Source organism: Scophthalmus maximus, chromosome 7 (genome assembly GCF_022379125.1).
Source record: "Scophthalmus maximus strain ysfricsl-2021 chromosome 7, ASM2237912v1, whole genome shotgun sequence".
NCBI classification, from domain to species: domain Eukaryota; kingdom Metazoa; phylum Chordata; class Actinopteri; order Pleuronectiformes; family Scophthalmidae; genus Scophthalmus; species Scophthalmus maximus.
This window is the reverse complement of record NC_061521.1, coordinates 17,659,647-17,674,416: the sequence shown is the minus strand read 5'-3', so window position 1 is coordinate 17,674,416 and position 14,770 is coordinate 17,659,647. Positions and strand designations below refer to the sequence as shown.

At 42.0% G+C, this 14,770-nt stretch overlaps 2 protein-coding genes across 2 annotated transcripts; one reads left to right on the top strand and one right to left on the bottom strand.

The window, feature by feature from the left end:
- Window positions 1–38: 38 nt before the first annotated feature.
- On the bottom strand, window positions 39–9,894 carry si:dkey-103i16.6 (uncharacterized protein LOC557125 homolog). The gene is given in 9 exon segments (XM_035642945.2): window positions 39–539; window positions 542–580; window positions 698–910; window positions 1,007–1,168; window positions 1,260–1,360; window positions 1,468–1,700; window positions 2,001–2,219; window positions 2,571–2,799; window positions 9,186–9,894. Coding segments are annotated over 8 exon segments (1,356 nt in total). The 5' UTR covers window positions 2,792–2,799; window positions 9,186–9,894; the 3' UTR covers window positions 39–371.
- Window positions 9,895–10,637: 743 nt separating this feature from the next.
- Window positions 10,638–14,770, top strand: tmem263 (transmembrane protein 263). The gene is made up of 3 exons (XM_035642951.2): window positions 10,638–10,771; window positions 12,458–12,528; window positions 13,321–14,770. Exons 2-3 carry the CDS (start codon window positions 12,462–12,464, stop codon window positions 13,617–13,619), a joined length of 366 nt encoding a protein of 121 aa, XP_035498844.1. The 5' UTR covers window positions 10,638–10,771; window positions 12,458–12,461; the 3' UTR covers window positions 13,620–14,770.

The window sequence follows — 14,770 nt, the reverse complement described above, 5'->3', positions numbered from 1 at the left end:
TTTTTGGAAATTACACCACATAAATAGGACAAACTATGCAAGTTACACAATGATTTTATTAAATATTGTTTAAAATACAGTGTGGTGCCAACATATAAAAGTTTTGCTGTTGTACAAGAATAATTGCAGGAACATTTTTTGTTACAGGCTTCAGACATTTACTAGTGTTCTGGATGGACCCCTCACCCAAGTGCTTTAAATGTAGTTGATAAAACTTTTGATTTGTACATATGAACATTAAACAATAAACTTCCCTGGTTGGAATTCAAATATGTGAGCAGCAAAGAGGAGAACAGTCCTAGTGGGAACTAAAGAGGGAGGACACCGTCTCAAACCTTTCCAGTGTCATTTGTTTTTGAATGAAACATGCATCAGTGGCTCAGGTTGGACGAGGCAGAGCTCTTGCTGTCCGTCTCCGAGTCCGTCTCCTCGCTGCCGCTGCTGGCTGCTCTTTGAACTCCTGGTCTGGACCTGGACGTTTCCATCATACATGGACCTGAAGGCTCTGACGTACCTCTGCCTCGGCAAGGCGCCTGTCCACTGACAGTGGTGGAGTGGCGTTTATCAGTGTCGGAATGCTCTGCAGAGAGGGAAATTATGTTTACAGTCAGCACAAGTGTTTGAATGAAGAACCCCAGCAGGGATGTACACAATGTTTCAAGACCCTTTTTTGTCTAGAGCTTAAGAAGGAACTCACCGCAGTTTCCTGACTCCTCATCAGCTCTGTGATCTCGCTGCTCCAGCCGAGCATTTCAGCGAACCTCCGGACTGTATCCTCGAGGTCGCCCAGCTCCACGTGGTCTCCTCTCCGCAGTGGGACCTTCTCAAAGGGACCGACGGCGTGCCGGTTCAAGAGGAGACGTGGCACGGTGGAGCGCACCGTGTTCACCAGGCTGGCAAATGGCTCAATCTGAAACAATTTTTTGGTTCAGATGTAACTGAGCCTAACATTTACCCACTCAAATGTTCTGGAAAACAGATAATAAATGAAAATGTAGACGTCTACCTGTAAAGACGTGCCCATAATGATTAGCAGGTCTGCTTTGGGGAAGTCATTGGTGTGGAGGAAATACTTCTGAGGAAGGTCCTCTCCGAAGAACACAACATCAGGTTTGACAGTAGCAGCGCAGAATGTGCATATGGGAACGTTGCCATTCATAATAGCATGCTGGGAAAAAAACAAAAGCAAGAAATATTACAGCATTACAACTCTTCTTACTAATCAAGTGACTGGTTTCAGACGACAGAGGCAGACTTACCTGAGCCTCCTCGGCAGGATGAGGAGTGTAGCACAGGTGACAGGAAGCTGTGGCAAAACTACCGTGAGCCTCCACAAGTTTGTCGTCAGGGATGCCACACACTGTGAAGGTTATTAAATATTAAGATGGACAGCAGGTTGTGAAAGGTCATCTATTCAATAATAGACATTGTGCATTTGTACCAGGCATGTAATTGTGTCTCACTCACATTTCTCCAGTCCGTCAATGTTCTGCGTGTACATTCGGAGCAGCAGGCCTTTGTGATGAAGCATGCGAATGAAATAGTGTATGTAGTTGGGTCGATGGCTGCCAGGATACAGAGCTTTAGCCAGGGAGAAGAAAGGCTGCGGGTCATCGGAGAAGTAGTCAATGTTGAAAATAGCTTCAGGATAAGGGATGTTGTACTTCTCCAAGTTGGCGTAGAGACCTGTGCCTGGAGTTCTAAGAAGAAAAAAATATATTTTAGCATTTTCATTGGGGACATTTATTATTATATATTACCCTCGCCTCCACCTCTCCTTACCAGCATGTAGGAAAAACTACGGTGGCCTTCAGAAAACAGGTGAAAGGCCTTCTTTAGTCTTAGTCTTTTATTGAAACACTCAACCAGTCTGTCACTGGACAGTTTCTATAACCACTAAACCAGATTACACTTCAGGGGAAGGTGTAGGACAATGGAAATAACAACAGAGAGAAAGATAAAGATAAGGGTGCAGAGGGAACACATCCAAAGAGGTCAACCTGAAGTCCGGGATGCCGCTGGCTGTGCTGATTCCTGCTCCTGCCACCACCACCACATTTTTACAGCGTCCGAGTTTCACCAGTCGAGCCACAGGTGCAAGACCGCTCCGGGGCGATGACTTGGCCGCAGACGTAGTCGGGCTGCCCCGAGCAGACCCTGACCCAGAGGACTGACCCTCCTGCACGGGGTCACTGATGCTTTTAGACGTTTTCCCTTTACTGTAGAGCGGGACGAGAAAAAAACACAAAGACTTTTTTACTACTTTTATTCTTTTTGTTTAAATAACCTGACCCCATATTGAGCTATCACATAATACTTGATATTTAATTTTATTTGAATTCTACAATTTGTATCCAATCTAAATATCCAGATGACTTAAGAGATGTGGGAGGTGTCCCTGTCTACAAAAGGACTGGTCCATGTGATTCAAGATACTTCACAGGCCTCATTTTCTGTTTGTGAATGACGTTTAAATGTACATTCTCATTATTAATTGCTGGGAGCAAAAGTGTTCCCTTCTCTTTTCCTTTAAAAAAGTTTTTTTTTATACAAATCCAGTGTATCTGCACCTTGTGGTTAAAACATCCAGTCCACTGACACTCATCTTGCTGAGGTCCTGGGCCAGAGCGGAGTCCGCCTGCTTCTTTCGTTGTTTTCCGTATGGGCCCGGCCCAGAGTCCGGCGCCTCGGCTGAGTCCGTGTGCCGGGCCTGGGACCTGGAGCTGCGGGTGATCCGGGTGACTGGGGGGTGGGGGCCTTTTTTCTGGCAGCTGGACCTGGACCTGTTCATCACAACACCTGTTGATAGCGGGGAAAAGAAGAGAAAGGAAAAATCCTTTAGCCTACGCGAAAAATCAATCATTGTTCAGATGTCAGACATAAGAACTAAATGTTTTTATTGTAGAAAATGACAACTAGGAGATTGATTACTTTGTCTTTTCATTTTGATTTAACTAATTACATCTTGACCGGTTTCCATTTATTTGCTTATTTATATTTTTTTCTCCCCCCATCTTCTGTGTACCATATTTAAAAAGCTGTTACACTGAAATCACTGCGGCATCCTTTTCTGCTCACTCCCACTTCGCACAGAGAGAAGCTGAGATGTTTTAAAACTGTCAACTGTTGAACAAAAGGTAATGGCTGCAATATATTTAGCAACCCCCCTCTGCTCCTCAGCATCTATGCTAATACAGTCCACAGCTGTGGCAGCTTTACTGTTCGGGGAAAGCGGCGGGTCGAGCTGTGGGGTGTGTGTGGGGGGGTGAGAGTTAAAAAGAGGGGTGGCAGAGGTGAAAGAGAACCATAGATTGACTGTGTGTCAACAAACCCAGCTGGGAAAGAAAAGAAGATGCCCCCTAACGGCCCCCTTAAACTGAGGAAAAGGGGGAGAGGGGGGATGCAGAGATAAATGATACGGAGGCGGGATTCAGTAAAGGGGCAACAGAGGAGAAGCAGAAGAAGAAGAGGAAAGGAGGGGGGGGGGGTTTCTTTTCCTAAGCTATTCTAGGCCTTCAAACAACTTCTATGAGGAATGAGCGTGAGCGATCAGGGGAGAGGCAGCGAACAAGGAGACAAAAGAGCTACAACCCATAAAACACGACTGCTTCAGAGGGCAACAGAGAGATAAGACGAGCTTTTCTCCAGCAGCACCTTATCGCCCTCCGGAGGGGGCCGGGAGAGGTCACTGGAGGTTTACTGGGCAGCAGCATGGCCAGAAACCAAGAAGTTATGGGAAAGCGTAGTCTCAGACTTCTTATTTTTTAATGGCTACATTAACGTAAAAGTAGAATTAGTGGTTAACTAGCTTAAAATTGTTGTAAACATTATCTTCAAAATTAATTTGCAGAAAAAAAAAACTTTGAGACATCTGTAAAAATCTCAGACTCACCAAACTACTTTCATTTTAAGGCACTCAATCTTCTTTCACTTTGACCCCACATTACTACTGTGTTTTTTTCTTCTCCTCCTGCACATCCTAAAGAACTATTAAAAACAGTGGGAGGGCGAGGGTCTCGGCTTTTGTCTGGGCTCCTCTCAAAAAAGACACTGCTGAGTACAGGCAATAAATCAGCAGCCCAGTTATTAAGGTCTCACACAGATGGTGCGGTGCAGCAGCGGACCCCAGTGCGTCAACGTGATCGGACCCCTCTTCTGATAGTATAGCTGGAAAAGACAGCACATGTCGGTCGCACTCATTCAAGGATATTATGAAACTTCTTGATAAAACTTGACTCTTGGGAAAAAAATGTTAAAGGAGAGAGAAACTTGGACATGGGGGCTCAATAACTAAAGTCAGCATGACTGGAGGAGACAGAGGCAGCCAAAGGTTACAACCAGTCAAGTGAGAGCAGCAACGGGCAACGTTGACTAAACGGACGACGCCTTCAGCAACAACCTACAACAAAGCAAGAGCACAATCATTTTTTATGAAATCAAACTTTATATATCCTTTTTTGTTTTTTAATCCGATAGAAAGACCCAGCTTTGCCACCAATGCTGTAATTGTAATTATTCTTCAATGACAAATCAATCGGTGTGTAAATGACAAAAGGCTTAAATAGGATTTGAGAGCCCCCCCCCCCCCCCACACACACACACACACACACACACACACACACACACACACACACACACACACACACACACACACACACACACACACACACACACACACACACACACACACACACACACACACACACACACACACACACACACACACACACACACACACACACACACACACACACCACTTGTTCTCGCAGCTCTCCCCAATCGAAAAGCTGAGCCCGGACCACCAGCAGTGTTGCTGTTTACATGAGGGTTACAGTCATCTGACAGGGACAGGTCTACGACACTGGGCACACTTCGGTGCTCACTATATGTAGATAATATACATAAAGATAAACACCGATGCAAAACCAGCGTCTCCACCAACATTTCCTGCTCGGTGAGAAAACAAGTCCCTGTCTGAAATGCAACATCGGTGAGAGGTAAAAAGATCAATCTACAATATAATCTATACCTCAATGCAGAAATAAATGGAATTGGGAGGGTTCAGTCTCCCAGCTGCTTCTTCTGGTTGGATTTTAGCCTGATGTTTAAACTGAGGGTCTGTCGGTAAACAAAGTGGATATTGATATTAGACACAAGTCTGGGAGTTTTTAAGGAACATCTTGAGCAGATACTTATAAAGATATATTTTTTTCCTTTTCCATTTTCATTTATTTATTCAATTATTTTTTAAAATTCAGAATAACGTGGCAGCTCACACAAGTGTATTGTGTTTGGCCAATTAGACTCCACCTCAACTGGACAAAAAAACATAAACCCACTCTCAACACATGACACACAACATGTTTGTTGTTGTTCATCACTGGCTTTACTTTGGCTAGTATTTTTTTCCCAATCCATGTTTAAAGAAGAATTTATGAGTAGCTAGTGAGCAACATCCCATTTGAAAAGACACTATTAACTTTGAAAACTAAAATCCATTATACAAATTAACGATTAATATACAACAAAAACACTTCCCCATTTTCAACCAGTTAATTAAATACCCTGCGCACCGACACTGTTGTTACACTAACTGTCACAGCAATGACTATCATCATCATCATCCAGCTCCTCTTCCCTCACAGCACATGACCTTATAATCAACACAGGCCATGCTCCGTACTCTGGCTCCCCCTCTTGGTCCACCGCCATTGTAAACAGAAGTCACACATGATAGAATCCAGGTTGTTCACCCCACTGGCTCGTATGACAGCTCCACCTGTCGGCCACTGGTTTCTACCCTGTCCCCGTTATCTGGAAGTCAAGAGCTCGTCAGTCCAGAGATGATCGTTAGGGGAGCTGTTGTTAAATGTCTGATCTTTTCTTTTTTCTTTTTTCATACCTTCATTTGCAATGATTTTCTCACTTTCATTTATCTCCATCCACTGATGTGGTACTGTCTTGTCACGTTTCCTTATTGCTGATTCTGTGAAACTTTCTCCAGCACCTCAATCCTCAAGATCTTTTATGCAGCGACAGTGTCCTGATGCCTCGGTTATTAATTCATTTAACAATAGTCAAAGAGACAAATCTACTAAAATTTGTATTTTTTGTAAATACAACACAATAGCAATCGTCACTTCAACAATGTGTCAACAGGTCTGCTTATGAAGGAGTTAAAATAAACTCTGGCTCAGAAAATCTGATAAATTGATTTGACCTTAATAGAAAAGAAAAACTGATCCGTTTTCCACTGAATCCAATTTAAATGACTCTGCATTCTTTTTTTTGATTTGTTTCTGATCATATGCCGTAGGATTTCTTTTGGTCTATAATCAACATTGGTAAATTTTGATCATGATATAGTTTTTTTCTTTTGAGTACATTACACAGGAAAATACAATAATAAATAAATACTCAGTCAGAGCACCGTGTCAGCTGTGTTTAAGGAGATTTGGTTAAGTTTAATGAGGGGCTTTTCCCCTTCAACTCCACCATTTAACCCTCCACTTACAGCAGAATTGAGCACAGCCAGCTTTGATCTCTACCCCACCACCCAATAAAAAGAAAAGAAATGCAGGGACAGTACCAGGCAGCCCGGTCACCATGGAAACCTCATCATTACTTAGTTGGAGAGGCAACAGCTCTATGTTCTCCTTCCCCACCTGCTCACTAATGACATTTCACTCTGTGTAGCATCTTTGTTGGACTCTCACTCGACACAAAGCAGCGAGTCCTAATTTGTGTTAGTATATTGTTTGCGCACACAGAGGGGGGGAGACGGGTGATGGAGAGACGATTTTGCCCAGTGGGTCGATGACTAACTAATGGCTTGACTACTGTGACTCCTGTGAGGAAGCACCAGCCCCAATTTAAACACCAATCAACCAATAAAGGAATGCACTGTTATTTGTACAAACAAGTTATTTGTACAAACAAGTACAAAATAAACAGTGATTTTAATTCGTCCCAGCTGAAAACACAGGTCCACTCTCAGTTCGCACCACTTTTAACAATGATTAAGTGTTGACCCACCACTCATGTTACTTGGCATAGTGACACTGAAAAACAAGCAACATAAAGGGAAGATAATAAAGGTTGTTTATGTTAATTCAAGTAATCTAAGGCTGCAACAGACAGGTACCGTCATTATCTGGTATTCGACCAATTCATCTTCCATCGATGGAGAAACCATTTAGTCTATGAAATATCAGAAAATTCATACTGAGTTGCTGGTTTTTTATATTTCATTTTATATACTTTTAAAGCCATTAATATTTTATTATTTACATTTGTATATATTTTAATGACATGAGAACAGGCCAAACCAGCAAAATCCTCACATTTGAGATGCAGGAACAACTTTTTTTGAATGATTATGATAATTAGTTGAATGACCTAAAGGTTTCAGCACTAAAGCTGACAAAGGGTCAGTCTTGTTTACAGAACAGACCTTTGGAAAACACAAAAGCTTGAGCCTTTCATCTGAGATAAGTCACCTTCTCGCAAAGCATGTTGCTGAGGATCACTTTGCATCTAACCGTGTGTGAGTGTGTAACTGTGTGGATGAATCCTGATTTTTGGGAGACGAGAAGTAATTCTGGGTGTACACAACTTCCCCATTGCTGTCCAACTGCTGGTTGAATTCAGACACGCAGAAAAATAAATAAATTGATATATTATTTGAATCAAGTCTTCCAATCCAGTTACCAGCAGTGAGGCTACACTGCCACCTGCTGGAGCCATCGTCTCGTTACACATGGCCCTTGATGCAAAACAATCACTGCCACTTTGGTGACTGTGGGTAACTTCAACAGGAGGGTAATTGTGCCACAAACAGCCACAAAGTTTGGTTTTCAATTAAACTATTAATCCATTTTAATAGGACAGAATAGCAAACTTATTGCACAAGCACAAAATGTGGATGTTTTCACCTACACAATGATAAATTGATTATGCCTCCTGTTGCTGAAAGCGATTATACCTTCCTCTGTTGTACATGTATGATGTATGATAGACTGAGCAATCCTGTGATAGACATTGTTAATATACACATTATACAATATACATTATTTTTTTCCATAAACGATTAAGCAAATGGCCATCAGCATCTGGAAGATGAAGTACAAGCATCACTTAAAATAACACATACTTCTATTTCCCTCATCGAAATACAGAAACTATGAATATTCAAACACATTTGAAAAAGGTTTAGTTGCTGGACACAGGATCCCTCCTCCCCACTTCACCAAAACGTCCATGCTCACTGTGTTTGCACTGGAGATGCATCACCGTGGTGCAAGTTGCATATCGGACCACAGCTGGTTCACAAACTAACTGACCTGCTCTTGTAGTGTACTGTACTGTACATGTCAGAAACTGAGATTTGAGGCCTTCAAGCACAGAGAAGCAGATGAAATGTGGAAACAGCCGTGTGGCGTCTCTGCACAATGAAGCTCAAACGAGCAAGTGAAGCAACAATAAGCAGATTTTGGAGGAGAAAGGGCTGTAAACCGAATAGGAGACATAACATTTTTCCATCAGAGATGAATAGCGTTTCTTCCTAAGTGGACTGAACAGACCGAAGCACCTAAAAAAGGTGCTTGGGGAGAGTCTGGACATTTTTAATTCCAGTGGAAAAGTGAAAAGCAGTGGGAAGTACAGGAGCATTTGCGAATACTGAGTGAAACATACAATATGGTTACCTGGATAATAATAATAGCAGGAGTCCACTCTGCAGGAAATCATATACATGTGTGCATAAAAGATGAGAGTCCACATCCTCAAACCTCCTCTGATAAGATATAACAACGGGGCTGCAACTAACGATTACTTTCATAATCAAATAATTTGGTTCGTTTGAGATTAGTTGTTTGGTCCATAAAATGTCATAAAATTGTGAAAAATTATAAATTGTGTTTCCCAAATCCCAAGAGGATGTCTTGTTTTTTCCACACACCAAAGATATTCAGTTTAATGTCATGGAAAAGCAAAGAAACCAGAACATGTTCACATTTAAGAAGCTGAAATCAGAGAATTTTGAATTTTTTTCATAACATCTACTTAAACCGATTAATCCGTTATCAAAATTGTTGGAAATTAATCTAGTAATCGATTGACTGTTGCAGCTCTATAATAACATAACAATGCAGTTGAAGTCATAACGAGGACGTGATTGCAGCTACCTGTCTGTGCAGCTGGAGGAACTTCTGGATGATGATGATGATGATGAGGAAGACTATTGTTGGTCCACTCGGGATGCCTCACATCCGAAAGGGAACTCGTCGAGCCTCTTCAACACTTCAGTCCTGAGTCTGTCGTTGACCCGCAGCTGCAGTCAGTCGCGTCAACAACCGACGTGGAGGAGTTTCCTTCTCCGAACACAGGCTGGTTCTCTGGAGTTGTGGAGCACAGAGCAGGAGCTGTCACCCTGCCGCAGTTTCCGGCTGCGAACTCATTCACTACGAATACGGGCGGGAAACAGGGCTCGAGTCACGTGGTAGGTGTACTTCCGCTTCCGTATGCCCCTGTTGTTCAAATTAAAATGGGCGACGAGGAGGTGTAAACAAATCACAACCAGTCGCCAGTTTAGAAGGCACATCGAACTTTCTATGAATTAATGCAGTTTAATATGACAATTTAATTTTTTTATTATTATTAGTATACAGAGAGTTGTTTGTGTCATTTAGTCTACAGATACCAGCCAGCATAACACAAACTGCAGCCTCAACAAAGACCTCTCTAATACAAGTTCAACAAAAGCTAAACGTTCTAGTATTCATAGGACACTTTGCACGGCCAACCCTATGACTTGAAGTCCTTGTTTTTTAAAATATTATTATTATTATTATTATTATATTATTATTATTATTATTATTGTTATTATTCAAACCAACCAGGGCTTTTCTGTGTGGAGTTTGCATGTTCTCCCCGTGTATGCGTGGGTTCTCCGGCTTCCTCCCACAGTCTAAAGACATGCAGAATGGGGTTAGGTTCATTGGAGACTTTAAATTGTGAATGTGAGAGTGTATGGTTGTTTGTCTCTGTATGTGGCCGTGTGATAGGCTGGCGACCTGTCCAGGGTGAACCCCGCCTCTCGCCCAATGTCAGCTTGGATTGGGTCCAGCAAAAAACCAAGGTCCTTTATAATTCCCCTACATATTCCCAAACACATCTGCAAATAACCATATCACCATAAACTGGCTGACACACAATGAAAGAGCAGCCACGATGAATTTGTGCATTTGTACTTTTTCCTGTGCTTTAAAATACATTGAGATTTGAAAAAGTTTGATTGATTCTAGTTGTCTTTTCTTTTTTTAAACAAAAAACTTTTATATGACATGTCTCTTTCAAGGAGACAGTTGATGTGGGAGCTAAAAGGAGGAGACACAACTGAAATCATCTCTGAATTTAGACATTAACGTCTATAATGACAGAGTGAGTGAACTACAAATATGGCACTGCAACAGCTCATCACAGACAAACTGGTGTTTGCATGAAGACGTGTGTTATTTTTGTTGGGTGCAGTCAGCCAGCAGCTGGAGCTGCAGTGTGCGGGACACAGAGCACCTCTGTGAGCTGTTCTGGGTGGAGACTGAGGTCCTCCAAAAAAAAAAACAAGAGTCAAGAAGAGACAGACAGCAGCAGCAACAGCAGCTGCTGCCTCATCACAGGCCGTGGGAGGTGAGGAGCGTCTGTTTGTGTGCTCAGGCTCGTCTCCTCTTCGGCAGCAGCGAGGTGGATCCGTGTCTGTACGTGACCAACCGAGGTGAGTGCTGCTGTCGGCCACCAGCACTTTTGAGACACTGGACCATGTTCTTCTGCGGAGCAGTCAACTCCCTCGACTCGACGGGGGGGGGGGCGACATGAACGTGGAGGAAGAACCGTCAGTGGTGTTTCTTGTGTTGACGTGTCTGGTTGTTTGTATCTCAGCTAGCGGACAACTGACAACAACACAGCCAGCTCGTAGTCGAGTCGTGTCTGGACCCAGACGTCAACCGTTTTTTCTCCGACTTCACATTTCCCGACATCTCCGCGAGTGCTGACGCGGTTTAACCAACTGAACCTCGTGCGCGTCTACGTTTGAGCCCAAGTCGACGTCAGGTCAAACGGACGTCGCACGTTAGCCTCCTGGCGCGAGCGTTTCAGGCCTCCAGCCAATCAGCGACCGCCCTCCGGTTACGATTCACATTAGAGATTTGAAACCTGAGATTCGTCACGCGGTCACGATGTTTGCCCACTGGATAACGACACGGAGTTCGTAACTTCTTATCAATCCACCAAGATAACTATGACACCAACACGGCGTTTTAATTATTTAACTCAAACAGTAGTCTCTCGGGATGAATATATATTAAAGCTGAGTGTTTTCAGTAGAGAGTGTGTCCTTGCTTTGTTTTTGTTGTTGTTGGTGACCTGTTGTGCAGCTCTGTGTCAGAAGGTGAACAGGTCTGCCTTGTTCTGGGATCAGCAGCAGCTGCTGCAACACCCACAGCACAAACTGTGTGTCTGTGACAGACCCAATCCTAACATGTACACATGGCTCATAGCTTTCTGTCACATGTGGAACTATGTGTCTATTCATCAGGATTAGGGCCTTTAACTTCATACAGTACACTACCATGTCACAATCACAATCAAAACTGCCCATGTCCTCTCTTGTATCCCCTCACGAGTCCCTGCTTTATTCCTTAGATACATTTTACCATAGAATATACATAAATGGGTGACATATTTTAGGAAAAACCTTGAAGAAATCATGTGTAGAAGTGCCCATGTGCATCAGGCCTGAGGGGTCACTGACGGGTATGAAAATGATGTGAATCGTATATCATGGCCATCGCAGTCACCAGACCCCAGCCCCCAAATGAACACCTTTTGTTGGACGGAGCTCTCCTCCACCGCAATCCAAACAATACGAGAGGAATACATTTTGAAAAATGATGCTCCATCTCTCCGGAACAGTCCCAGAGACTTGTACAATCGGATATGTGGTGGCCCTCACCTTACCCAGACACCTCGTGTTGGCTTTTATCCTTACATTTTTCACCCATCTGTATTTTCTCTACAATGTCCAACCACGGTCCTGGTCTTGGAGTGTCACATTTCAACCAACTCCGTGTGATGGCCTTTTTACATGAACATATCAAGAGATAGATGTTCTCCCACACTGTCTCCAGCTTTGCTCTTGTTTACTTTGGTTGCATTGAAAAAGCAGATTCAATTCTTCCATCCGGATTTCTTTAACAGCTAGTACGAAACAAGCACACGCACAAGACTTTAGCTTGGTTTACATCATAAGAGAATTTTTTAAAGGATGCCAGAGAGAAAACTATTTTGGGTAGCAGCATCACTGTTGGGTTAAATTTCCCCTAGAGATCCCTGCACTCAACACACTTTTGTGCGGATAATGTTCATCGGTTTCTCTTGGTAATTGTGTCATTTACTGTCCCAGAGAGATGACTCAGGCAGAGCAGGTGCCTGAGGACATGCCTGCATACCTCAATGATGAGCCAGTAGCTACAGGTAAAGTTATTTTTGATGAGGAGTAACTTCTGTTTATTTACCCGTGTGCTCAAAAGTTTTAGATCATGTCATTGCACAGTTTTCAGCCAGTTATCTCAATGTGACACAAATTACACAGAGACATGAATCACTAATTTCGCATCGTGATTAGCTGTTTCTGAAGGACTAGACCAAATTGATTAAGAAAACAAAATGGAAAATACAAAAACATATGAGCCACAGAGGACACAACCTCTTTTTCTTATTCAAATTCAATCCTACATGTTGGCTCACTAGCACCACAAATGTGTATTAATCAGCAGCTGACAATATAGAAAATTCAAAAAATACTGAGAGGCTAACTGGTCTTTTCATGTGATTTTTAGTTAATAACAACAACAAAACAAAAATACCCCAACCCCGACCCTTAAAAGTATTTTTTATTTCCTGTCCATTTTGCTTTTATTTGAAAAATAAAAGCTTTTTTGAAACCCCTTAAACCTGTAGGCCACCAGGAGGCCCCATTAACTCATTTTTTAAGCAAATATTTATTCAGTGGGATTATGACTTTTTTTTTTTTACCTTTTATTACATTTCATACACTGAATGATTAATCAGTTAACTAAAATAAAGAGTACATTTTGAGTATAATTAGAATTGGTTGCTGCTCAACTGTCATTGACAAGTTAAACTTTGCATCACGATAACATGAATATCATGGTTGGTATATTGTTATTCCATTAAGTGTTGTACCTCTTCCATGGAAGTGACGTATAGGAGTCCTTAAATGTTTCTTTTGTTGTTTTGAATCAGACAACAACAAGGACCAACCACAGACACAGCCGGGCATGTTCGGCAGGTTGGCTGGGGGCTTGTATGGTGCCACTAAGGGAGCTTTAGGGGCAACGGTGGGCGGTGTGACCTGGATTGGAGGAAAGAGTCTGGACCTCACCAAGACCACTGTCTGCACGATAGCCGCTGTGCCTGCCATGGGAGTGGGACTGGTTAAAGGAGGAGTGTGTGCTGTGGCTGGAGGAGTGACTTCTGTCGGTTCTGCAGTGGTCAGCAAAGTTCCCATAGGAGGATGCAAAAAGAAGGACAAGTCTGACTGATGGGGAGACATGGAGGAGCATGAACGCACTCAGACAAGTTGTGTGGGCTCACACTGTTTTTGCCTGTTTTAGGATTCATGAGCAAGTAAAGACCAAAAGAGGACTCGAAAGTTCAGTGTACACATTTTGGTGAGGGGGGCTGTGCTTTGTTTTATTCCCTTAGTTTTTTTGGTGTGTGTTTGTAAACCCACGTTCATACAATTGAGTGGCATGGAAATGCGAAGCAAGAACTTACAAAGACTCTGACTGTTGTTAAAGGAAAACACACCAAACTATCATCAACTATGCCTAAAATTTCCTCAAAAGCCCAAGCTTCATTTTTAAAATAAGTCACAACAGTTTTTCTCGTCACTTCAGTTTACTTTTGTACAGGAGGAGCAGCTGAGAGTATAAATGCACTTAAATTTTACATACATGACAATCAATGATCAATCATGATCTAAAACCAACATGAGGTGTTTCTTGAGGAATGGAGGTATTTTACTGTCAACTGACACACCTGATTTAATCCCCTTTTTTTCCTACAAATAAACAAGCGGGTCTGATAAAAGCTGGGATTTTAAAAGTACAGTCTAGTTTCATATCTACTGAAAATCACTTGAATGTTTCACTAGGGGATTTTTGTGACTGTTCCCAGTTTTCTACTTAAATTATATTGCCTTATGGCAGTTACATTGTCAGTGAGTGGAAGGAAACTTGGAGTTTTGATACAGAATCCAATTTATTACAATAAAAATTAGAATATTTTGATTTTAGTGACCATTATTTGCAGTGTAAGCATTAATTGATTAATTGTGATTGTACTTGTTGAAGTTTATTTCTTTGAATCACATTTAACATACTTCTTGTCTTTTGACTATTCGTTTTGATAGTAACTTTGACATGATGGTTAATGTCGCTCTCAGTTTAAATTATGTAAGTATGTGTCCTTTTTCTTTGGCAATAAAGTCTGAATTTCAAACATCCAGTACATTTTAAGCTGACAAACCTTTAAAAGATCTTTTTAAAATTTATTGCAAAATGATATTCAATACTATTCTATTTTGTTTTATAAGTGTAGCGGAATGTTAGAAAGTTTGAGAAACAATGAAAATGTATCAAAACATGATAATATTGTAATCAGAACTTGTCTCAATAAAACATATGCTGGA